The sequence below is a fragment of the Lathyrus oleraceus genome, chromosome 3 (genome assembly GCF_024323335.1).
Source record: "Lathyrus oleraceus cultivar Zhongwan6 chromosome 3, CAAS_Psat_ZW6_1.0, whole genome shotgun sequence".
Taxonomy (NCBI): Eukaryota; Viridiplantae; Streptophyta; class Magnoliopsida; order Fabales; family Fabaceae; genus Lathyrus; species Lathyrus oleraceus.
The window spans coordinates 239,143,306-239,167,771 of record NC_066581.1 but is presented as its reverse complement, the minus strand read 5'-3'; the positions used below and the strand labels follow the sequence as shown (position 1 = coordinate 239,167,771).

Below are 24,466 nucleotides of genomic sequence, written 5' to 3'. Positions count from 1 at the left end.
ATATTTAATAAAAATTCATTAATTTACTATATTAGTTGACTTTTTTTTTAGTGAAACACATTACCTCTTTTAACACATATAAAGCACGTTACTTTACTTGTATACCTTGATTTTTAGTAAAATGAAAAAGAATAAAAAAATGAATGATATTAGATTTTATTTGAAATAATATTGGATTTAGTGTGAATATGAATTAAATTTAAATCCATGTGATATCGAAGTCTTTTAATAATTTGAGCTAATTCTTTCTTTTCTTCCGTTTTATGTTTAAGATAATTTCATTCTTTTTACGGAATGAGTAATTTCAGTTAATTTTCCCAGGATCGTTGAAAATTTTAGTTGTTACAGTACTAATTAATCAATTAATTTGGCGGTTTAGACACTGGCACTCTCTACGATGAACCCTAACTAACAATTCAAAGTTCAAACACGATTCTAACCCCTCCCTCCACAATTTCAACTCAATATTCTTCGGATGCTTTTCAAATCCACCTCCTCACTCACTCTGTAGATTTGTTTTCAAGCTCCAATGGTTTTCTGTGATCACTGTGTCAAAGATGTTTTCGCGGAGCGCCACGATGATTGTTACTTGTGAGTAATCTTCACGCTTGAACACTGATTATAGCTACGATTTTGTTTTTCTTTCTTTCTAATTATATGTTTACATTCTGTTTGTTTCGTAATGATTTTTGAATTTGGAACTGTTTTTATTTTTGAGGTCTTGGAATGTGTAGTGAAACTGAAAATTTGCTAACATGTATTGATTTTTTTGTTCTGTTTTTTGGTTCTCAGAACTTGTAGTTCTTGTGGTAAGGTGCTGGAAGATCAGTATTTTACCGAGGAGCCGACTTTTGTTAAAAACTCGGCAGGAAAGGTAACTGTGGATTGTTAGGGTAAGGTGGTTTTGTTCGGGGTAGAGGACTTTGAGGTGAAAAATTGATGATGTAGTGTAATGATAGAGGAGTAATGGGGATTTTGATTGCTTGCAGTTTAAGTTTAATTTGCGAGTATGGTGAGTGAAAGGAAAAGTTGTTTTCTTAGTAAGGAAGGGATTATGTTATTTATTTGTTTGTTTATTTAAGGGGAGGGGAAAACACCACATATTCCCTGGTTGGATTCAAACCTCGTTCCTTTGGATTGCAAAGCTAGACTGTCACACTATGCTAGCACTCATGCAATAAAAGAACCCTGTGTGGTTTAGGTTGGCGCTATCTTTGTTTCTCTTGTTGCACATGTAGGAGATCCAAATCTGGGTTGATTACTTCTGCACAGGTGGTGCTGGGTCTTTTAAATTGCGAAATGTGTTTATCTTGTAGAACATGACACTGTCGCGTCCTTAAGGAGAAGGGGGTATCCAAATTCCTCAAAGTTCATAGTAAAGATTTTCTCCGAAATGCAACATGAGATTTGTTGTAACACATTACGTGATTCCCCTTTATCAAAAGAGAATGTTTTAACTTTTTTACTTGGTCTGGTGTTTGTAACTTAGGTTTCCTGATTATTGGTGGGTGACCCATGAGAAAGACAAGTTTGATTGTGTTCTCTAGTAGCATTTCTTTTGTCTTTTGGTTTTTTTACACCCTACACTCCAGTTTTTTTGTTACATATTTTATTATGGTTTTCCTTATTTGTGTTTAATAGAGCAAGTTATCTGGAAGTTATGTAAAAGCGGTTCTAAATGAGTTTTCTGTTTCACGTGAAAGGACTTTACATAGAGGTATATCTTTGTTAAACCTCATTACTGATTCCACATGCATGATGTAATGTAATTGTTGCGATGGCTTCCAAAATGTTGTGTTGTTTAATATCAATTGATTTTCTTATTTGGCAAGATATACATCACGTGAGAGTGATTGATCTTGTTAATGTATTAGTGTTTGTTTGGTTTTCTGTTTGGAGCATCCATAATTAATCCTGGATGTGAAGAATTGATTTTAACATGCTTGGTTGCTCTCGGATAGATGCTTTCTAGAATTGATTATACTTGAAGTTAGGATTTGTGGCTTTTGAGTCTAAACGTGATTTTTACAATGAAATTTACTGTTCAACTCACTTTTGCAGCAATTTATCAAAACATAAATCACTTTACCTTCAACTCACTTTTAGTCATAATCAATTTTACAAAATCAATTTACTCAAAACCATTGTTCTTCAACGCAGAACCAAACACACACTTAGTGTTGAATATGTCAAGTTTTGCTACTTTTGTTCAGGCCATTCCTCATTGTGGTCCAATAATAAGTTTAGTGTTTAACATTCATATTAAGATTAATCAAGTAAAGTATACTCTAACAATACTCACAATAGTCAATGTAATTGATATTGTGCATTTGATGACCTCACTGTATAAGGGAAAACGGGTATAAAAGGAAAACTTTGATAGTTGTCTTTTAGTACTTATCTATTAATAGTTACCGTAGATAATTTCATACGTGCAACTATTTATGTTCACATGTGCAAATTTTCTTTTGCGTGCAGCTTCTAAAGAAATGGAGTACTTAAGTCTCAACCTTGGAGTAAGTGAGCAAGATATGATCCGCCAAGCTTTGGCCTTTTATGAAGTATGTTAATATTTTCAATTTCATCCATGTCCTTGCTTTCTGTATATATCAAATGAAATTGGTTTCTTTTTATTTAACCAATCTTTTGGTTTTCATATTGAAGATAGCACTTGAAAAAAATTTCACCCGAGGACGTAAATCAGAGCAAGTACGTGCAGCATGTCTCTATATTGCATTCCGGTATGGAATCTTTTTGGTGTGGGTTTTGCATCAACCTGTATCTCTAATACCTTCACTTATTTATCATTTTAGAGTTCTAGTGGCAATAAATAACTACATGATGTGAAAATTTTGAAGACCCTTTTTCCTAAGCTGTTTAGATTCTTGATATAAATTTCAAACCATTATTTTTCTATTTTTATTAACAGATAAAATATTCATGTTTTTATTATTTGCGTACTTCAAATGATAAGCATGCATCTCATTTTCTTACTTCAATATACCTGATAGGCTGCCTGCAGGTACAAACTTGTATATTCATTTGGACATAAGTTATATGTTTGTGAAACTAGAAAAAAATGCTTTCAAGGTCGAAGTTGAAATACGAAGTTAGATAGTTATGTTCTTAAGTTAATTTCAAATGAATGCTTGAGAGCTTCCAATTCCAATCTATGGATGAACTTGGTACTGATGTAGTAAAACTGTCTTTTCAAAATTTTGAAACCGTTACTGGTTTTGATGGTATGGTGTGTAGACACAGTCAGAGGCTGCTCTACAAGTTGAGAAATTAAAGGAAAGTGGAAGAAAGTATTATCAAAGAGAGAAAATAAGAACTCTTTGTGCTATAGATAAGTTTCCACTTTCCAGTATGCAGAAGTCAGTTATATTATGTTAAGACTATAACAGAATGTGCGAACTGCTGATGCAACAAACTAACTGATAGTATCAGATCTTAGTTCCTCCCAACCTAAACCACACAAAACAATCAAATCGGACTTTTTTCCCATCCTTATTCTATTAAAAGACACAACACATGATAACACAAACACATAATTACATTACATGGGCCTACGTCTAACATAAACGTGATTAGTAGGAGGTCTACTAGCACTAACACGGCCAACTGACTGTATAAACAGAGCGGGTAGCAAGATAACCGCTATTTTCCTATGAATTTTACCTTTGCTTTCCTGCCAAAGAAAGCTTCTTCTTCTGTTACCCCTTGTAATCTCTCTTAATATTTCAGTTTTTTAGTCATTGATGTTGTACAACAATGTTCGAAGTTCAACATTATTATTTTACTTTTCATACTGAATTATGTTTCTTCTTGCAGGCAAAACAAAAAGCCATACTTTCTCATTGACTTTTCAAATATTTTAAGGATAAATGTGTGAGTAAGCTTTTCTTTTTGCGGTTGGAGTTCTTACCTGCTTATATTTCCCTTATTTGATTTACGTATATCAAAATATTGTTTCTGTTGTGTTTATGAATCTTGTTTGAATGATTTTGTTGTGCAGTTACATGCTTGGAGCAGTTTTTTTGCAGCTCTGTGAAGTGCTGAGGCTTGAAAATCACCCAATTGTTAAAAAGCCTATCGATCCTTGTCTTTATCTCTATAAATATACTAATAGTAAGTATCCTGCTTTACTTCAGTTTGTTTGATTGGATAAGTGAAATTTTGGTGCATAGGATGAACAGTCTGGTTGTCTTGCCCTGCAGATCAGTGAAATTTTCTTCACACTTCAAAAAATAGATAGATATTTTTATCACCGTATTTGTTTGAATTTTATAATAGCTTGGTTTTATCATTTTTCATTTCAATTTTCTATCCCACTTATTTTTCTAATTGAGAAAGGAAACATTATTATTTATTAGATTGATTTACATGTAGATTTGTTAGGCCATAGAAATGTGGCTGTCTCTGAAACCGCACTGAACATCATTGCGAGTATGAACCGCGACTGGATGCAGGTGACTTTTTGTTGACCATGCATTTTTACTCAGTTTTTGAGTTTTTTGGATAAAACAAAACATTAGTTTTGGACACCAATTGTGAATTTATTATATCATTAAGGCATTGCATTGCTAACTAACGTTTGAAAACAGACAGGGAGGAAACCTAGTGGATTATTTGGTGCTGCATTATACATCTCTGCTCTTGCACATGGTCATAACTTCTCCAAGTCAGATATTGTAAGTCAGTTAACATTTTCTAACGTTTTTATAATTTCACAAATATTTTTATTTTGTTTGAGTTGAAGATGTATGATTTTAAATTAAAGAAATAGCAAATAGAAAGGATAAAAAGTATGAAAACCAGAATAGACCGATCTCTTGAGCCTGACACTTTACCGGTCCAGTCCTGTCATTGGACTGTTTATGCTATCAAACTAGTACTAAACTGATAGAACCTGATAAATCAGGTGAAAATCTAGTTAGTTGACCCAAGTACAATCTTTCCTAATTACATGGTCATATCTGTTTTATAACTCCACTCCATCGGCGACCATCGCAGCCCGCCTCCACTCTACACTCTTACTCCGTCGTTTCACTACTACTAATCTCTTCACAAACACAACTCCTTCACCTTTACATTCCACTTCTCTTTCAACACTCTTCTTCTAGGCACCCCAATTCTTCTCATCGCAACCTCTCATCCCTTCAATAATTCCATCTAACCTTTAACATTCATGAACTCATTATTCACCTACATTTAGGTGGAACTCGTCTAAAAATTTATAATTTATACATAGGTAAACGTGCGAAATTAATATTTTATCAGCACTAATTTAAATGAGTTTATGCATTTTTTTTAAATACACATTTAGAGGTGCAACTAAAAATAAACTTTTTTGTAAAACAATATATATATTTTGTATATTATTCAAGTAATACATAAGCTGTAAAGAAAAAAAGGCAATATATAAATGATTAAAAAAATATTAGCAAAACATATTTTTGAAATAGTTACTAAAATAGTATGAAATAAAAGAAATAGTAATAAAATTATATGGTTCAGTTTTGATCTGAATATGTAAAAATACTAAATCAATTTAATTTATTTGGATTATATTGTTGGATTCATTAGATAATTGGTTTGGTTCTTATACATCTATATACCAACTCACTTTACATACACAAACACAAAGGAAAATGAAATCATTGAAAATTTCTCAAATTATTAATGATTTTTAAAAAAACATATTTGAGATATAACATTATAAAGTGGTTGTTTTACCGAGATAACCCAGTTTTTCGAAAAAAATCCCAAAATACCCCAGTTTTCAAAAAATTTCCCAATCTATCCCACTTTTAGCCAATTGGACCTGCCCTAGCCAATCCAATTGGCGCCTATGTGTAATTTTTAAGAGGAGGCGCCAATTCAATTGGCGACTCCCTTAAAAAAGCCTCAAATGGCAAAACCTCCAACATGAAAGTTGTAGATCTTTTCAAGACAATGAATTTGGACATAAATTTTGCATCATTTGGATTTTGTATGAGAAAGTTATGGGCAATTGAAGTTGGACTTCTGAGTTTTTCAACTGTTATCTGACCTATAATGTTTTGTATTATTGCATGTGTTTCTGTTAGAGTTATGAATTTTTGTCCAACATAACAACTGAAGTAGACATCTTAAATTTTCCAATGCACTTGGTCCCACCTCAAAATAATTAAAAATGAGTGAGTTAGGTCCTTGCGAACTTGACCCAAAATTAGGGTTTCTGTCAAAACATGTGTATGTGAATTTTGCCAAAAGGGACCAACTTCAAGCCCTTCTGTTTGAATGATAAAAGCCTCAAATGACAAAACCTTCAACATAAAAGTTGTAGATTTTTTCAAGATAATGAATTTGGACAAATTTTTTGCATCATTTGCATTTTTTATGTGAAAGGTATGGGCACCTGAAGTTGGACTCTTTGACATTTCAAGTGTTATGTGACCTATAATGTTCTGTATTATCATATGTGTTTATTTTAGAATTATGAAATTTTGTCCAACATAACAATTTAAGTAGACATCTCAAACTTTCCAATTCACTTTGTCCCACCTCAAAATCATAAAAAACGAGTGAGTTAGGTAGTTGGGTAGTTGACCCAAAATTAGGGTTTCAGTCAAAACATGTGTATGTGAATTTTGCCAAAATGGAGTTTAGAAAAAGAAACCTAATGTTTGGAGTTTACACAAAGATAAATTTGATATAATACGAATTGATATTAATAAAATTTGGAGTTTACACAAAGAATCCTAATGCTGATGACCGGGATCACCTAACCGACCTCCGGTCCCACATCCCTTAGCTACCCTAACCCTTGGCCTTAACCCACGTTGACGATTCTGCACCGGTGTTTGTTCATCTGATGGTCCAGGAGCGTCATTACCTCCTACAGGAGAAGATCCGTTGAGGTATTCAGCCAACTCAGCATAGTCTTCAGTATTCAATGATGGTGTACCGGCGTAGCTGAGCTCATGACCCATGCCAGAGAAGTTGGGGTGTGGTTGACTCATGGATGGGCGACCGGGACGGTTGAAGGGAGACATGGGTGTGAATGATGGGTCTAGGAAAGGTTGGAAAGGTTGTTGGGGTGTTTGGAAGAGATATGGTTGTGGGATGTTTTGGTATTGTGATGTTTGGGGTTCTTGGCTACGGTAGGAGGTTAGTGTTTTGGCTAAGGCGACTTTGGTAGGGTGATGGTGTGGGTGCGAAGCGATGTTCGGTCTGAGGTTGATGGTCCATTTGTTGGTGGTGGTATGGGGGATGTTCTTGGTATTGGGGTTGGGTGAATGACATGTTTTGGTTGTATGTTTGTGTGTTTGTGGAACGGAAAGTTTGACGGATAGGTGGTTGTGAGTAACCGGACTGAGAATGTTGGGGGTTAGATGTTGATCCTTCTTGTGTGTAACTTGTCTGGCGTGGGTCGTAGAGGTACATATCATCGACGATGAATTGAAATCCAACCGATCTGTACCAAGCCATATAAGTACGACTTGGTTTTACCTCATTTGGCATGACTGCGTCAGTTAAGACATGGTCATGACGGTGCTTCCACTTGCGACACTCCGATCTTGCGAAGGTTTGCCAAGGGTTGAAGTTCCATTGGTCGTTCACTTTACGCATATGCCATTCTTCTAGGCTAGCTGGGGGGTCTGGGATATTCTGGACCATACCGAACTGCAGCTTCACACGATCGGTGTTGTGCATCTCCACTGTTGTGAACCGTATTATCGGTGTGCATGCTGTCCATACGGTTGCGCCTTCAGGGTTGACCTGATGCTCATGATCCATATTAAGGTATGGACGCCAAATGAACTGAAATGTTAAAGACGATAGGATTTAAATGAATGTAGAAAAAGTCAACATAATATGACGAATTAATGAAGTTATTTTGCTTACGTCTGTCGGTCGAAGGTGATCCAACAGGTTGCGATACTGAGTAATACAGTGTCTCGGGCATCTGTTGTAATTCATACCACGTGCCGACCATCTACACCAAAAAGTTAAAATAAATTAGTTATGGGTACTAAACTGTAAGGAAGTAAGTAAAGATATAGCAATTTAAACAACTTACTTTTTTGCATATGGAAAAGTGAAGGGGTTGTTATTGAGCGGTGCTAGAGACGGTAGTCTTGACCATCCCCATGCTTGTAGCAAAACAGCACATCCAGAAAATGTAGATGTGTCTTTGTGGGAGTTTTTGCACAACGAACTATAGAGATAGGCTAGACATGCGGATCCCCAACTGTAACTACCTATTCTATCTACATGTCTAAGTAGAGGTAAGTACATAATATGCATGCTAGAACCACTATCTTTGGGAAATAAAAAGGATCCTAGTAACAACATAATGTAACACCTAGTTTTGATTATTCGAGCATCTTCGGTAGAATGCTCATCTAAATATAAACTATTATAATATGACTTTAGGCGTGAGAGTAGTATACCTTGACCTCTAGCATTATCATCTAATAAATCAGTGTCTAAAAGCTTCATGCAAATTGAATTTGCATAGTTGGTCTTACCATTAACAGCTTTGCCTTCAATTCGTAGTCCTAAAAGCATGTAGACGTCTTCTAACGTCACGGTACACTCACCGGTTGGAAACCAAAATGTGTGTGTCTCTGGCCTCCATCTTTCGCATAAGGCTAGAATGAACTTGTTATCTATAGACCAAGACATAATCTTGCTAATCTGACCAAAACCGGCGAGTTCAACATAAGGTTGAATCATCGGGTCCATTGGGACAAATTCGTGGACTCGAGTTCGAAACCTTGATACATCCTATAATAGAAATAATATAACACTTTTTGGTCAGATTAGCAAGATTATGTCTTGGTCTATAGATAACAAGTTCATTCTAGCCTTATGCGAAAGATGGAGGTCAGAGACACACACATTTTGGTTTCCAACCGGTGAGTGTACCGTGACGTTAGAAGACGTCTACATGCTTTTAGGACTACGAATTGAAGGCAAAGCTGTTAATGGTAAGACCAACTATGCAAATTCAATTTGCATGAAGCTTTTAGACACTGATTTATTAGATGATAATGCTAGAGGTCAAGGTATACTACTCTCACGCCTAAAGTCATATTATAATAGTTTATATTTAGATGAGCATTCTACCGAAGATGCTCGAATAATCAAAACTAGGTGTTACATTATGTTGTTACTAGGATCCTTTTTATTTCCCGAAGGTAGTGGTTCTAGCATGCATATTATGTACTTACCTCTACTTAGACATGTAGATAGAATAGGTAGTTACAGTTGGGGATCTGCATGTCTAGCCTATCTCTATAGTTCGTTGTGCAAAAACTCTCACAAAGACACATCTACATTTTCTGGATGTGCTGTTTTGCTACAAGCATGGGGATGGTCAAGACTACCGTCTCGAGCACCGGTCAATAACAACCCCTTCACTTTTCCATATGCAAAAAAGTAAGTTGTTTAAATTGCTATATCTTTACTTACTTCCTTACAGTTTAGTATCCATAACTAATTTATTTTAACTTTTTGGTGTAGATGGTCGGCACGTGGTATGAATTACAGCAGATGTCCGAGACACTGTATTACTCAGTATCGCAACCTGTTGGATCACCTTCGACCGACAGACGTAAGCAAAATAACTTCATTAATTCGTCATATTATGTTGACTTTTTCTACATTCATTTAAATCCTATCGTCTTTAACATTTCAGTTCATTTGGTGTCCATACCTTAATATGGATCATGAGCATCAGGTCAACCCTGAAGACGCAGCCGTATGGACAGCATGCACACCGATAATACGGTTCACAACAGTGGAGATGCACAACACCGATCGTGTGAAGCTGCTGTTCGGTATGGTCCAGAATATCCCAGACCCCCCAGCTAGCCTAGGAGAATGGCATATGCGTAAAGTGAACGACCAATGGAACTTCAAACCTTCGCAAGATCGGAGTGTCGCAAGTGGAAGCACCGTCATGACCATGTCTTAACTGACGCAGTCATGCCAAATGAGGTAAAACCAAGTCGTACTTATATGGCTTGGTACAGATCGGTTGGATTTCAATTCATCGCCGATGATATGTACCTCTACGACCCACGCCAAACAAGTTACACACAAGAAGGATCAACATCTAACCCCCAACAACATTCTCAGCCCGGTTACTCACAACCACCTATCCGTCAAACTTTCCGTTCCACAAACATACAACCAAAACATGTCATTCACCCAATACCAAGAACATCCCCCATACCACCACCAACAAATGGACCATCAACCTCAGACCGAACATCGCTTCGCACCCACACCATCACCCTACCAAAGTCGCCTTAGCCAAAACACTAACCACCCCTCCTCCTACCGTAGCCAAGAACCCCAAACATCACAATACAAAAACATCCCACAATCATATCTCTTCCAAACACCCCAACAACCTTTCCTAGACCCATCATTCACACCCATGTCTCCCTTCAACCGTCTCGGTCGCCCATCCATGAGTCAACCACACCCCAACTTCTCTGTCATGAGCTCAGCTACGCCGGTACACCATCATTGAATACTGAAGACTATGCTGAGTTGGCTGAATACCTCAACGGATCTTCTCCTGTAGGAGGTAATGACGCTCCTGGACCATCAGATGAACAAACACCGGTGCAGAATCGTCAACGTGGGTTAGGGCCAAGGGTTAGGGTAACTAGGGGATGTGGGACCGGAGGTCGGTTAGGTGATCCCGGTCATCATCATTAGGATTCTTTGTGTAAACTCCAAATTTTATTAATATTAATTCGTATTATATCAAATTTATCTTTGTGTAAACTCCAAACATTAGGTTTCTTTTTCTAAACTCCATTTTGGCAAAATTCACATACACATGTTTTGACTGAAACCCTAATTTTGGGTCAACTACCTAATGGCAAAATTCACATACACATGTTTTGACTGAAACCCTAATTTTGGGTCAACTACCTAACTCACTCATTTTTTATGATTTTGAGGTGGGACAAAGTGAATTGGAAAGTTTGAGATGTCTACTTAAATTGTTATGTTGGACAAAATTTCATAATTCTAAAATAAACACATATGATAATACAAAACATTATAGGCCACATAACACTTGAAATGTCAAAGAGTCCAACTTCAGGTGCCCATACCTTTCACATAAAAAATGCAAATGATGCAAATTTTTTGTCCAAATTCATTATCTTGAAAAGACCTACAACTTTTATGTTGAAGGTTTTGTCATTTGAGGCTTTTATCATTCAAACAGAAGGGCTTGAAGTTGGTCCCTTTTGGCAAAATTCACATACACATGTTTTGACAGAAACCCTAATTTTGGGTCAAGTTCGCAAGGACCTAACTCACTCATTTTTAATTATTTTGAGGTGGGACCAAGTGGATTGGAAAATTTAAGATGTCTACTTCAGTTGTTATGTTGGACAAAAATTCATAACTCTAACAGAAACACATGCAATAATACAAAACATTATAGGTCAGATAACAGTTGAAAAACTCAGAAGTCCAACTTCAACTGCCCATAACTTTCTCATACAAAATCCAAATGATGCAAAATTTATGTTCAAATTCATTATCTTGAAAAGATCTACAACTTTCATGTTGGAGGTTTTGCCATTTGAGGCTTTTTTAAGGGAGTCGCCAATTGAATTGGCGCCTCCTCTTAAAAATTACACATAGGCGCCAATTGGATTGGCTAGGGCACCTGCCCTATCCAATCCAATTGGCGCCTCCTTGCAATTTTTAAGAGTAGTCGCCAATTCAATTGGCGCCTCCTGAATTAGCGCCTCCTCGTAAAAGTGGGGTAGATTGGGAAATTTTCTGAAAACTAAGATATTTTGGGAATTTTTTCGAAAAACTGGGTTATCTCGGTAAAAAAAACCCTACAAAAAGTGTAAGTTAATATGAAACTAATGGTTGATTTATCATAGTAATAAAATATTAAGTGTATAAAAATCTTTAAAGATGTAGTTAGAATAAATCCCCAAGCCGCATGTTTTTCAAAAAAATCAGAAAATGTGCCGGTGGGGAGTTAAAAAAATTGTGACCCTAGCAATGTATTTCTTTTTAATAAAAGGTAATATCAAAATGAAGATGTGGGGGTTCGATCTTGTGACCCTGTCAATATTAATTAACATATAAGAAACCACTATAGCTAATGATGATTTGCTTATTTTTCTTTCAACCGTTATTATATAATCATTCCTTATTAATTTTGGGTACAAATTTTACGAACATTTATTTTTCTTAACTGTATAGCTTAAAAAGTTAAAGATTAACTAATTTCGCTTCTTTTATGTATAATATGTTAACATACAATTTTAAAATAAAATGTTATAAAGAGAGTAGATTTGTTGGATAGGAATCACACAACTAAAAATAGAGAAAATCTAGAAACACTAATAGAAATTATTAAAAAATCAAAATCATCTAATTGGAGAAACATAATTTCTTTTTCACCACACCACCAATATCCGGTGCATTGGACCAACTAATTCGGTTTAGAGGTTAGTTCTAACATTAAATGGTTTCAACTTCCTCCCGGTTGCAATTGTGGGTCCGGTCTATTAGATCAATTAATGCAGTTCGGAGGTTAGTTCTGACATCAAGTGGTTTCAATCTCTTCTCAATCGCAATTGTGGGGATCAAACAGTAATCCTCTCTACCAAGTCCAACGTCAATAACCACTAGGTCAACTATGGTCGGAGAAACATGATCTTTGATAAAACGCTATTCCGTAATTTAATCTATGGAACCGACCTCGTCCAACTTTTTCTTTTTGGTTTTTACCACCAATATTCGGTCCATTAGACCGACTAATCCAATTTGAAGACCAGTTCTGACATTAAAGGGTTCAAATCTCCTTCTGATCGGAGTTGCGGGGATTTAATCGTGATTTTTCCTATCTGGTCCTGCGCTAATCATTACTTGACCAAATTAGTGGAATAAAATTTGATTGTTATTGTTTCATATTTTTCATAAGATTAAAGGTAAATAAATAAATTTTGCATCATTTAGAAATTAAAATATAAAATTTAATGTCACGCTTTATTTAATTTTTTATATATATTTATCGATCCAACTAGTGAATTAATGATTCAAAAAGTAATTTGAATTAAATAGTGATTTATCGATCCACTGATGATTTAATAATTCACTAAAAAAAGAATTTTTAATTAAACTAAAAAAAACTAAAAATAATATAGAAACAATGTAAGATGCATGTATATAAATTGTATAATTTTTTTTCTGGTGTAGCGGTTGATTTTGATTGTGTTTTTGAGTTAAGATTACGGATTCAAAAGTTGAATTCCACATTTTTGAAAAAAAAAAGAAAAAGAAAAAATAGTCTCAAAAGGACTTGATCTCATGACCTGACCTTTTAAGTGAAAATAATCTACAACCACTAAGCTAATATGCATTTTACGTTCCGTGTGTACATAACATTATATCTATTGTTTTTTCTGACTCACCATAATATCTATATAATATAAGTTTTAAGACAAACTTTATATTATACCTAATTTTTAATTGACTTTTGAAAATTTGGGGGATGATATTGATATTGATATTAGAATTCACAAGACGGAAATTTTAAAAGATTTATTTTGATGCATAGAAATAAAATATTATAAGATGATAAATAAAGATAAATTATAATAAGGAGATGATATCATGTATTTGAATTTGATTTCATATATTTTATACATATTAAATAGTAGTAAAATATTTTTAAAATTAAGAACAATTTGACAGAATACAAGTCATTGATTGGTTGTTAGTATTTACAAATGTATATCTTTTTTTCTTAAATAGTAACATAATAAAATATATATTATATTTAAATTCCAAAACTATTCTATGTAGAAAAATTATTTATATTTTTTCAATTTAATTTTTAATACTTTTAATTGAACAAATAAATAAATAATGAAAAATATTTCATCAAGATCATTGCTTCCATTTATTTCTTTTTTGAGTTTTGTCTAGTCCTCGTGGATTTTGTTTCATTTTTTAATTTTTTAATAACATTTTAGGTTGAGGTATTGTTTTTAGTGATAAAAAATAAAGGTGTCAATTTTTCTGGTTGGAATTTTTTTTCTTCATCTTTGGCACCTTATAGATTTTATAAAAAAAAAAGTAATTAAATAAGTTTAAATAAAACACAGACAAAAAATGTTGGAAATCCCTTAAAATCTATGGAGAATTTCAATCAATCTTGATGAACAAGATTGTTATTACCCACACAATAACAACGAAAAGAAAAGAACAATGGAGAAAGAAAGTAAAGAACGATGAAGGAGAAGAGTAATATAATTCTACAGAGTTTCTCTTTGGCCACAAACTGTGAAAAACTTCTTATTCACTTTACAACTGCAAAATACTGTGAATACAATGTTATGAATACTCTATTCACCTCTCTTACAAAAATAAGGGTTACTCCCTCTATTTATAGATTTAGGTTAACTTGGACCTCAAGCCAAGACCCAAAACTATAAAAGCCCAAAAATAGCTAACACTACTCAACACACTAGGTAGTTGGACACTTCTCTGCTTTTGTCGGAATTACAATTCAACACACCACCTAATTCATTGTGTCTAAGCTATCTACATTCATCATAGCTCTTGAACACTTCGACATGCACTCCCTTTGTCATGATGTCTGCAATCTGATTCTCTATTCTGCAGTGTTCCACATTCATCTTCCCATCTGCTACCTGCTCTCGAAGATAATGGAACCTCATTTCGATGTGCTTGCTTCGACCATGTGCTATGGGATTCTTCGCCAGATCGATAGCTGACATGATGTCGATCTTCATGGTAATTGCTCTATGACTCTTTGATGTTATCTCTTCGATCAGATTCACCATCCATGTTGCTTGACATGCTCAAAGAGAAGCAGCTAGGTATTCTGCTTCGCATGACGATAACGCCACTACTGGCTCCTTTCTCGAACTCCAAGCAACTGGTGCACCACCTAGTATAAACACATAACCAGATGTGGATTTTCGATCCTCAGCATCACTAGACCAACTTGAGTCGGTGTATCCCACTAATTTGCATTCTTTTCCTTCATCAGCTGCAGGAAACAAAATGCCATAGTCGAGAGTTCCTTTCAGATACCTTAGTATCTTCTTCGCTGCTGCTAGATGTGATACCTTTGGCTTCTGCATTAACCTACTCACCATACCTACACTGTATGCTAAGTCAGGTCTTGCATGACAAAGGTATCGAAGTGACCCAATAAGTCTTCTATATAGGGTTGGATCAACATCATCTTCATCTGAGTCTTTCGACAGTTGTAATCTGGGTTCAGCTGGAGTCGAAGCTGGGTTGCAATCTTGCATCTCAAATCTCTTGAGAATTTCGTCTGTAGACCTTCTTTGATGCATCATCAAACCTCTACCACTCTTGTAGAATTCGATCCCAAGGAAATATGAAATGTTACCAAGATCTGACATTTCGAATTCCTTGTTGAGATCACCTTTGAAGTCTTCGATCTCCTTCTTGCAACTACCTGTTATCAACAGGTCACCGACATAGAGACATAGTATAAGCAATTCACTCTTGCTTCTTCTTACATATACTCCATGTTCAGATTTGCACTTTACAAATTTCTTCTCCCTTAGAAAGCCATTTATCTTCTTGTTCCAAGCTCTTGGAGCTTGTTTAAGTCCGTACATGGCTTTATGCAGACTGTACATTTTTCTTTCTTCGCCATGTTTCACAAACCCAGCTGGTTGTGCAACATAAACTTCACATTTCACATCCATCTGACACATCTTCCAGTTGTTCATGTTTGCTAGACCAATAACCAACCTGATTGTTTCGATCCTAGCAACAGGTGCAAAAACTTCATCAAAGTCGATTCCTTCTTTCTGAAGAAATTCTTTTGCCACAAGTCTCGCCTTGTGTCAAGTCACTTCTCCTTTGGGATTCAACTCCACCTTGTATACCCACTTCACATCGATTGCCTTCTTGTCTTGAGGCAATTCGACAAGTGACCAAGTGTTGTTGACTTCGATTGACTTCAACTCTTCGTCCATTGCTTTCATCCATTTCGAATCTTTCAATGCCTCAGCTGCATTGACAGGTTCGACATCTGCGTAGAAAGCATAATGTACCAGCTTACCTTCTTCATCAACCACATCGTCTGATGTAATCACACATTCTTGCAACCTTGCAGGCATGTGTCTTATTCTCTGAGGTCTGCTTGTACTTGCTTCACCTCTGACTTCTTCTTGTCGAACTTCTCTTTCGACTTCAGTAGCCGGTTCATCACAAAAGATTCTCACTGAATCTTTCTTGACATTCTCAGTCCAATCTCACTCCTTAAGCTCATCTATAATCACGTCCCTGTTGATCACTACTTGCTTATTCATTGGGTTGAACAACTTGTATCTTCCAGTCGAATGATATCCTATCAGGATCATCTGAGTGGACTTGTCATCAAGTTTTCTTCTCAACTGATCTGACACATGTCTATATGCTATAGATCCAAACACCCTCAGATGACTCAAGCTAGGCTTGACACCAGACCAACATTCTTCTGGCGTGATTCCTTCTAGCTTCTTCGTCGGACCTCTGACTGGACTTGTCATCAAGTTTTCTTCTCAACTGATCTGACACATGTCTATATGCTATAGATCCAAACACCTTCAGATGACTCAAGCTAGGCTTGACACCAGACCAACATTCTTCTGGCGTGATTCCTTCTAGCTTCTTCGTCGGACATCTGTTCAGGATATATGTCGTAGTCGACACAGCTTCTCCCCACAATTCTTTGGGTAAATGCTTGTCTTTCAACATACTTCTAACCATATTCATAATGGTTCTATTCTTCCTTTCTGCGACTCCCTTCTGCTGTGGAGTGTAAGGTGGCATCACCTCATGCACAATCCCTTCTTTCACACATAATGCATTGAAGTCTTTCGACACATATTCTCCACCACCATCAGTTCTCAAAATCTTGATCTTTCGACCGCTCTGTCTTTCGACCATAGATTTAAACTTGGAAAATACCTCAATCACTTCATTTTTCTTCTGGATCAGGTAAGACCACAGTTTTCGACTGAAATCATCTATGAATGTGACAAAGTATTTGTTACCTCCAATAGAATCCACCTGGAGAGGACCACATACATCAGAGTATATGACTTCAAGAATTGCCTTCGACCTGCTTCCTGCATCCTTACTGAAGTTGTTCTTATGCTGCTTTGATTGCACGCATTCTTCACAGACTTCGTTTGGAATGTCGATTTTTGGTAATCCTGAAATCATATTTCTTCTCTTCAAATCTCTGATGTCTTTGAAATTGAGATGGCCAAGTCTGTAATGCCATATCCATTCATCTCTGTTGGCTGCTGTTGCAAGACACTTATGCTCCATCACATTTAGTTCAATTTTGAAGGTTCTATTCTGAGACATTTGAGCCTTCAAGATCAACCTTCCATTTGAGTTGAGAACTCTCATCATCTTGTCTTCGATCGACACCTTGTAGTTCTTTTCGACACCTTCAGCTAGAGTGTTGTCATTTGCAAATTTCACCATGTTCTTCATTGAGGACTTTATGTTGACAAACCAATATTTTCTTCCAGACATGTGTGATGAGCATCTTGAGTCCAAGTACCACTGGTCCTTGAATCTCTCTTATTCTCTTGTTGTAACCATCAACAACGTCTCTTCTTCTTCATGTTTTGCCAACTTTGCATAAGTTTCTTGATTCTTTTGCTTTTCTGGACAATCACTAGAATAGTGACCATACCTTTGACAATTGTAACACTGAATGTGACTCTTGTATGACTTTTGACCACCACCTCTTCCTCTACCTGCAACACCACCTCTTTGGTTGCCTTGATTCCAGGGTTTTCTCTGATTCGACCCGTTTGCTTCTTGTTGATTTCGACCAGTCGAATTGTTGTAACCCTCTCTTCCTTTGTTGCCATTCCAACTTCCTTTGCCTTTTCTTTCTTTTGCTGATTGAGCCTGCAAAGCCATATCACTCTTCGACTTTCCTGCAGCTCTTTCAACCATTCTTTGTTCATGAGATTCAAGCGTCCCTTGAAGCTCTTCCTTTGTCAGTTTTGACAGATCTTTCGACTCTTTTATGGCTACTACCATGTGGTCGAACTTTGGAGCCAACGACCTCAAGATCTTTCCAGCAACAGATCTTGATGTCAACACTTCTCCACATACCTTCATTTGATTCACCAGTTTCGTAACCTTGGTGAAGAAATCAGTTATGCTTTCATTGTCTTCCATCTGAATCAATTCATACGTTCTTTTGTGAGTTTGTAACCTCACCTCTTTCACCTTCTCCGCGCCTCCAAACGATTTCTCCAGAATTTCCCATGCTTCTTTCGCTGATTCTGCATCACTAACCTTTTCAAAGTTATTTGCATCAACACATTGATGGATTATAAAGAGAGCTTTATAATCTTTCTTCTTCAATTCTTTATGTGCAGCCTTTTCTTGATCCGTCGCGGCTTCTGCAAGCGTTGCTACTCCTTCCTTCACAAGATCCCAAAGATCTTGATAACAGAACACGACCTCTATCTGATTGTACCGATTCTCATAATTGTTGTTCTTGAGAATCGGAAGATTTGCTGGAAAATGCCCGTTTGGATGATTCGTTGTCATGGTGATTTTCTTCCCACGAATCGATTGAACCGGAGCTCTTGATACCAGATGTTGGAAATCCCCCAAAACCTATGGAGAATTTCAATCAATCTTGATGAACAAGATTGTTATTACCCACACAATTGCAATGAAAAGAGAAGAACAATTGAGAAAGAAAGTAAAGAACGATGAAGGAGAAGAGTAATATAATTCTGCAGAGTTTCTCTCTGCCCACAAACTGTGTAAAACTTCTTATTCACTTTTCAACGGCAAAATACTGGGAATACAAAGTTATGAATACTCTATTCACCTCTCTTACAAAAATAAGGGTTACTCCCTCTATTTATAGATTTAGGTTAATTTGGACTTAAAGTCAAGACCCAAAACTATAAAAGCCCAAAAATAGCTAACACTACTCAACACACTAGGTGGTTGGACACACACTTCCATGCTTCTGTCGAGCAACCTGCTTCGACACAAGGAATTATAATTCAACAAAAAAAAATATAAAAAAAACACAAAACAACAAAGATGGATGAAACATGAATAAGTAAAATTTGATTGCAGGATTATATTGACAGTAAGATTGCTTGTTTGCTATTTTTCAAACCTTTGGTTTTTCTTTCCATAATTATTATGGTTTGGATTATGATTTATCACTATTATTATTTGTATTTGCTATTGGTATTAGTGCTTTAAGGGGGAGATCTATGTTGTGTATCAGATGTATGGGTACACTCAGACGTCTTTTAGAGCGTGCAAGGCAGGCAACTGCAGAGGGTCTGAAAATTGACACATTTAAATCAGGGATAAATAGGGTCTCATAAATATTTGTCACTGTTAAATGTGGTAAAATAGGGCTCCTAATTGTTTTGACACATGGCCCCGAAAACTTAAGATAGACTTGTACAAATTAAACAGTAGAATATTTTTTAGGCCAAGATGGGATGTGGGATTAGATTCTGCTTCCTTTCAGGCTTTTTGTTCTTGAATTGCGGTAACATTTGACAATGAGCTTTTCGATAGACTAGTTATACAGTTGTTGATGAAGTCGTCTCTTCACTCAGTGCTGTGTCTGGATTTCATTATGTTCTAGTTGCTGTTATATTTGAGCCTTGGTAATTTTCTTATATTAGGCATCTTTTGATTTTCTAATTTACAATGCAGCTAAGAATCGTCCATGTATGTGAGGCAACTTTAACCAAGCGATTGATAGAATTTGAGAACACGGACTCTTCTAGCTTGACAGTATGTGTCTGACTTTTAGTGCCGTGCTCTCTGTTTACACTTGGTTGATCAAAGCTTTATACATTTTGGATTTGAAAGTTAATAGAAAATTTTCCTCAATCTATTATGGTTACAGGTTGAAGAGTTGAATACAATGGCAAAAGATCATGAAAAAAATCCGGCTGTGTTGCCAAACAGTAAAATCAAAGGATCTACTTCATACGATCTACTGTGCGAACACAAAGATAGCGACGTGCCCTATTTTGCACTAGGACTATGTAAAACATGTTACAAGGATGTTAGTAGTTTCCTTCTTGTCAAGGTGTTTAGCATGTTTTAATCCTATGCTGGTTTTCACTGTTTACTATGGATACACTTACAGTTTGATATGCTATCGGGAGGATTCAGTGGTGGTTTGGACCCTCCTGCATTCCAGCGTGCTGAGAGGGAGAGAGTAAAGAAAACACTTTCTAAGGAAAATGCAGATGTAAGTGTACCTTTGTTCGGAATTCAAGTAGTTTTTCTCTCACCAATTAATATATGTGCATCTAATTACTGACAATTCCATCTTCTCTTTCCATGCAGCATATGATGACATTAAACTAACACAATATTCAAATATCTTTTCCCCCCTTCTTTTGGTTAGGTGCTGAAGGCATCAAATGACACATGCCAGGGACAGAAAGAAGACATGCCTGCCTCGGCGCTAGAACGTATTGCCGCATGCTCCTATTTCTCTTTCTAGGGGATCTAGATTTCCTCGGTTTACATCTATTAATTAATTCTTAATTTTCTCAAAATGATTTTAGAGGATGACACTAGTGCAAAAACTCAAGATGAATCAGGAAATTTCTCTGATATCGATGATCATGAGGTAAAGAATTGTCACCAAGTCATCAGTCAGGCTTTCAATTTTAGTCTATATAAAACATCTACTATTCAAAGTAATCTATGTGGAACCAACCAAGTATTGTATGCCTATTAGAATAGTGGATCCGGCTTAAGGAAACTGGGTCTTAAATATTGCAGAGCTACTTGAATAATTTAGAATGAATAACATACATTATACATTTCACAACGAGGTTGTACAAATTTATATACAAGATAGAATTTCTCAAGAAAGGAAAAATAGGAAATTATATTAATGATAATAGTAAGTAGTGAGAATAATCATTATTATTACTATAATCAACTCTCTCTCTCTCATATTTGTGTATGTTGCTACTATACTATAGATCATTATCATGCATATCACACTGATTATTCTCGCTGCCAAAATGATGCATAGGTTGATGGGTACATTTTCAATGAGGAGGAGAAATACTACAAGAAGATAATATGGGAAAGTGCAAACCGCGAGTATCTCGAGGTGAAGAAAATTTTATTTTATATTTGTTGTTTTAATAGTGCTGGATAAAGTAGTCTGTTAGTTATTCCACTTCCTATCATGATTGTTAGAACTTTGTTGGAGTTAATGTGCACCTGATCTCACTAGACTTTATATTTTCTTTCAGGAGCAAGCAGCCAAGGAAGCAGCTGTAGCAGCTGAGAAGAAAATTTATGAAGAAAATATGAAAAATTGTCCGGTAGAATCAAGAGAGCTTTATGAATCTACTACTGCAGCTGTGGCAAAATCCAAAAAGGTACTTTTTGTATCACTTTTTAGTGAGATCGTCAGTTGTAAAATCCTCTGTTAGATTTGTATCACATCATTATCATTGATTTTAATCTATGCTCTTTTAGCGCACCATAAATTAGAGCATATGGTGTTAGGAGTTAATGTGGTACCTAAGCCATGAGGCTCTCGCACTTAATAGACTAGTCTTTTGGGTTGAGCTCTCCGAATGTGCTTGTCCTAACAATTGGGCTCTCATTGAAAGTTGGGCCGCAGAAATGGCTGCCTATAGGCTGGATTAAGGTGCTTCACTAAATACTGACAGATGAGTTAAACTGCCAGAGAGAAAAGAGCTGCCATCGAATTGGTTCGATAGAATGAAAGCTGCAGTGGACGTAGGTTCTTAAAGGGTGTGGCAATGTTGGGAGTCCTACATTGAGTAGAAAAAAGTGCTCAATGTGGTACTACTTAAGTCACAAGCCTCCTCCACTTAATAGACTAGTCTTTTGAATTGGACGAAGTCATGTGCTTTAAGTTCCTGGATAACATATGGTTTTCCAAATTATAAAATTATTGTCTACTCTACTAGATAGTTTGGTTAATGTTCCATAAAGTACTGCAAGACCTCAAGCATATAATCTTTTGATTTGCTAAATATACACTATTGTTGGAAATGAAGCAGAAACGAGCTGAAGAGGCAAAGAATTCAGGGCCTGCTCAGTCTGCTGCAGAGGCCGCTTGCCAAATGGTGAAAACAAAGGTATTGTTCAATAGCTGACCCTTCTTTCCATTTTATCATACCTATATTTGTGAATTTGAAGTTTTTACATTCCCTTAATGGTCCTTGGATTTATGTGCTCGTTTAGCATTTTAGTTAATGCTTCTTTTTGTCTCTTTTTGAGATAGAGATGAGAATACATCCATTTGTGTGTTTTGTTCTTGACTTATTATGTATAAAATCTTCTAAAATTATTTACATATTACTAATTTTAAACAATATTTGTTTACTTGTATCATTTGCAGAGGCTTAGTAAAAAAGTCAACTTTGATTGCCTTGCAAAATTATTTGAAGACGAACCAGTAATTCTCTTTTGAACTCTTTTCCTTTTAATACGTGTATGCATGATATATATACACTTGAGCTAAATGAGTGTAACTTGTTGGTTCATGGCTCAATTCCTATGAGTTACATTTCTTTTTATTTTCTCATAATGTACTAATGTAAACAAGTTATTTTAAAAATTTAATATCAAATAAAAAAATTAAAATAACACTAGAGAATTAAATAAGAATGTTGTAGTCCAAATATATATGCATTTACAAATTTTCAATCCATGTGCATTAACATTGAACATCAATAGAATTGGAAAGGGTATTGATTAATTTTGTTTCCTCTTTCTGGGAACTCATTCTTGACTCAATGAACAGTTAAATGGGAAGGAATCAAATTAGATTAGTGTAATATTTGGTTATTGCTATATCCTTCATCTTGGTAGCTTTTAACTAGCAGAGGTACTCCATTTGAGATAAAATGTGTGAGGATATTGTATTTCATGCTAAAAAACATTTATCAAAATAAAGGGAAAATATATTTAATCATATCAACAGCTAAATTGAATAGTAAGTACTCTTTTATGGTTCTTTCTTCCTCGTTGAGTAGTAAGTACTCTTTTCTGTTTTGATGTCCTTTTCCAGCAAATTGACACAACAGAATAGACCAGAAAAATCTTACACTTAACACTAATTAGAGCCTTTTCTATCATTTTATGATGAAAAACTCATTTTTTATTGGAATAAACACATTTTAGCTTTCAACTATATGATTAGTTATAAAAATATATATTTTTGATAAAAAGTTATTGAATGGTATTCCTGTTATTTCTGTCAAAAAAGAAAAGTTATTGAATGGTATAATGCTATTTAATTGTTAAATAGGTTTATTTGATCTGTCTTATATTTACATTGTAAAAGTGTTGCATTAGATTTTAACTGGCTTAGTGGTGGAATGTATTTTTTATTTTTCTAATACTTTGTGGTTCGATCCTTGCTTGGAACCTGTTTTGCAGAATATTATATTTTAGCCTACTAATTTATAATGTTTTTGAATGTTGAATTAAAGGTTGTTAAGGTCAACTTTTATGAGTTTAAAATCTATATTTATTTTATCTTAGAATGTTAGATTTTGATTAATATTTTAAAAAAAACTTTGATTTATAAATATCAAAATATATCAATTTTTATTTATGTGCTGCAATATCTATTAATTTTCAATTATATAAAATGATTTATATTAGTTTATATTAGAATTGTCTTCTTTAATTTTTTGAGTATTTGATTTTAATCATCTATATTAGAGAAACCAATTACACCATTGCATACATATTACCGGGATTAGTCTTAATACAAAACAATTTTACATAAACAAAAATAAAATAACAATGACTATAAACAAAAATACATGTACTCGCAAAGATTAAAATTAAATAAATAGAGTGGATAGGGTAATTCAACTTATGTGTTAGTTGAAAAAGATGGGTGTGAGTAGGGATTTTTTTTTTTTAATAATCAGATTTTTTAAAAAAATTTCAAAAATACCCATTTTTTCAAAAAAATTACAAAAATGGGCAATTTTTGCCCTAATTTTGTACATAGGCGCCACTGGGAGTGGCGCCTACCCTTAAATTTTTTATTTTTTTTTTTTTTAAATATGTTTTTTTTTTTTTTAATTTTTTTTAGTTTATGAATTTATATTTTTTATAAATTATATTAATTTATATTAATGATGTTAAGGTTAATTTATCAATTATAATTAGGGTTTATTGATCGGTTATAATTAGAGTTTGGTAGTTATGACCTAATTGAAACCCTAATTCCCCATAAGACTAATTAATCAAAGCGACACTAATTAGGGTTAAGTAGATTGGTGTACAACCCAGATCTTTTCCTATAAATAAAGTGTTATTTCCTTGCATTTTCTTCACCACTATTTCCTATTACTTTCTCTATCAAGTTGAG

At 35.1% G+C, this 24,466-nt stretch overlaps 1 protein-coding gene across 5 annotated transcripts; it reads left to right on the top strand.

Annotated features, from left to right (window-relative positions):
* Window positions 1–240: 240 nt before the first annotated feature.
* Window positions 241–22,722, top strand: LOC127126583 (uncharacterized). 5 transcript variants are annotated; one of them, XM_051055531.1, is made up of 18 exons: window positions 241–591; window positions 793–874; window positions 1,642–1,717; window positions 2,479–2,561; window positions 2,665–2,741; window positions 3,835–3,891; window positions 4,019–4,131; window positions 4,393–4,472; window positions 4,608–4,694; window positions 19,777–19,857; window positions 19,973–20,134; window positions 20,219–20,323; window positions 20,483–20,549; window positions 20,646–20,710; window positions 21,125–21,205; window positions 21,351–21,479; window positions 22,131–22,211; window positions 22,475–22,722. In XM_051055531.1, exons 1-18 carry the CDS (start codon window positions 530–532, stop codon window positions 22,544–22,546), a joined length of 1,560 nt encoding a protein of 519 aa, XP_050911488.1. In that variant the 5' UTR covers window positions 241–529; the 3' UTR covers window positions 22,547–22,722. The 5 variants fall into 5 exon arrangements, with proteins under 5 accessions (XP_050911488.1, XP_050911491.1, XP_050911492.1 ...); XM_051055532.1 differs by having other exon boundaries at window positions 243–591; window positions 22,134–22,211; XM_051055534.1 differs by lacking the exon at window positions 793–874 and having other exon boundaries at window positions 242–591.
* The last annotated feature ends 1,744 nt before the right edge of the window (window positions 22,723–24,466 follow it).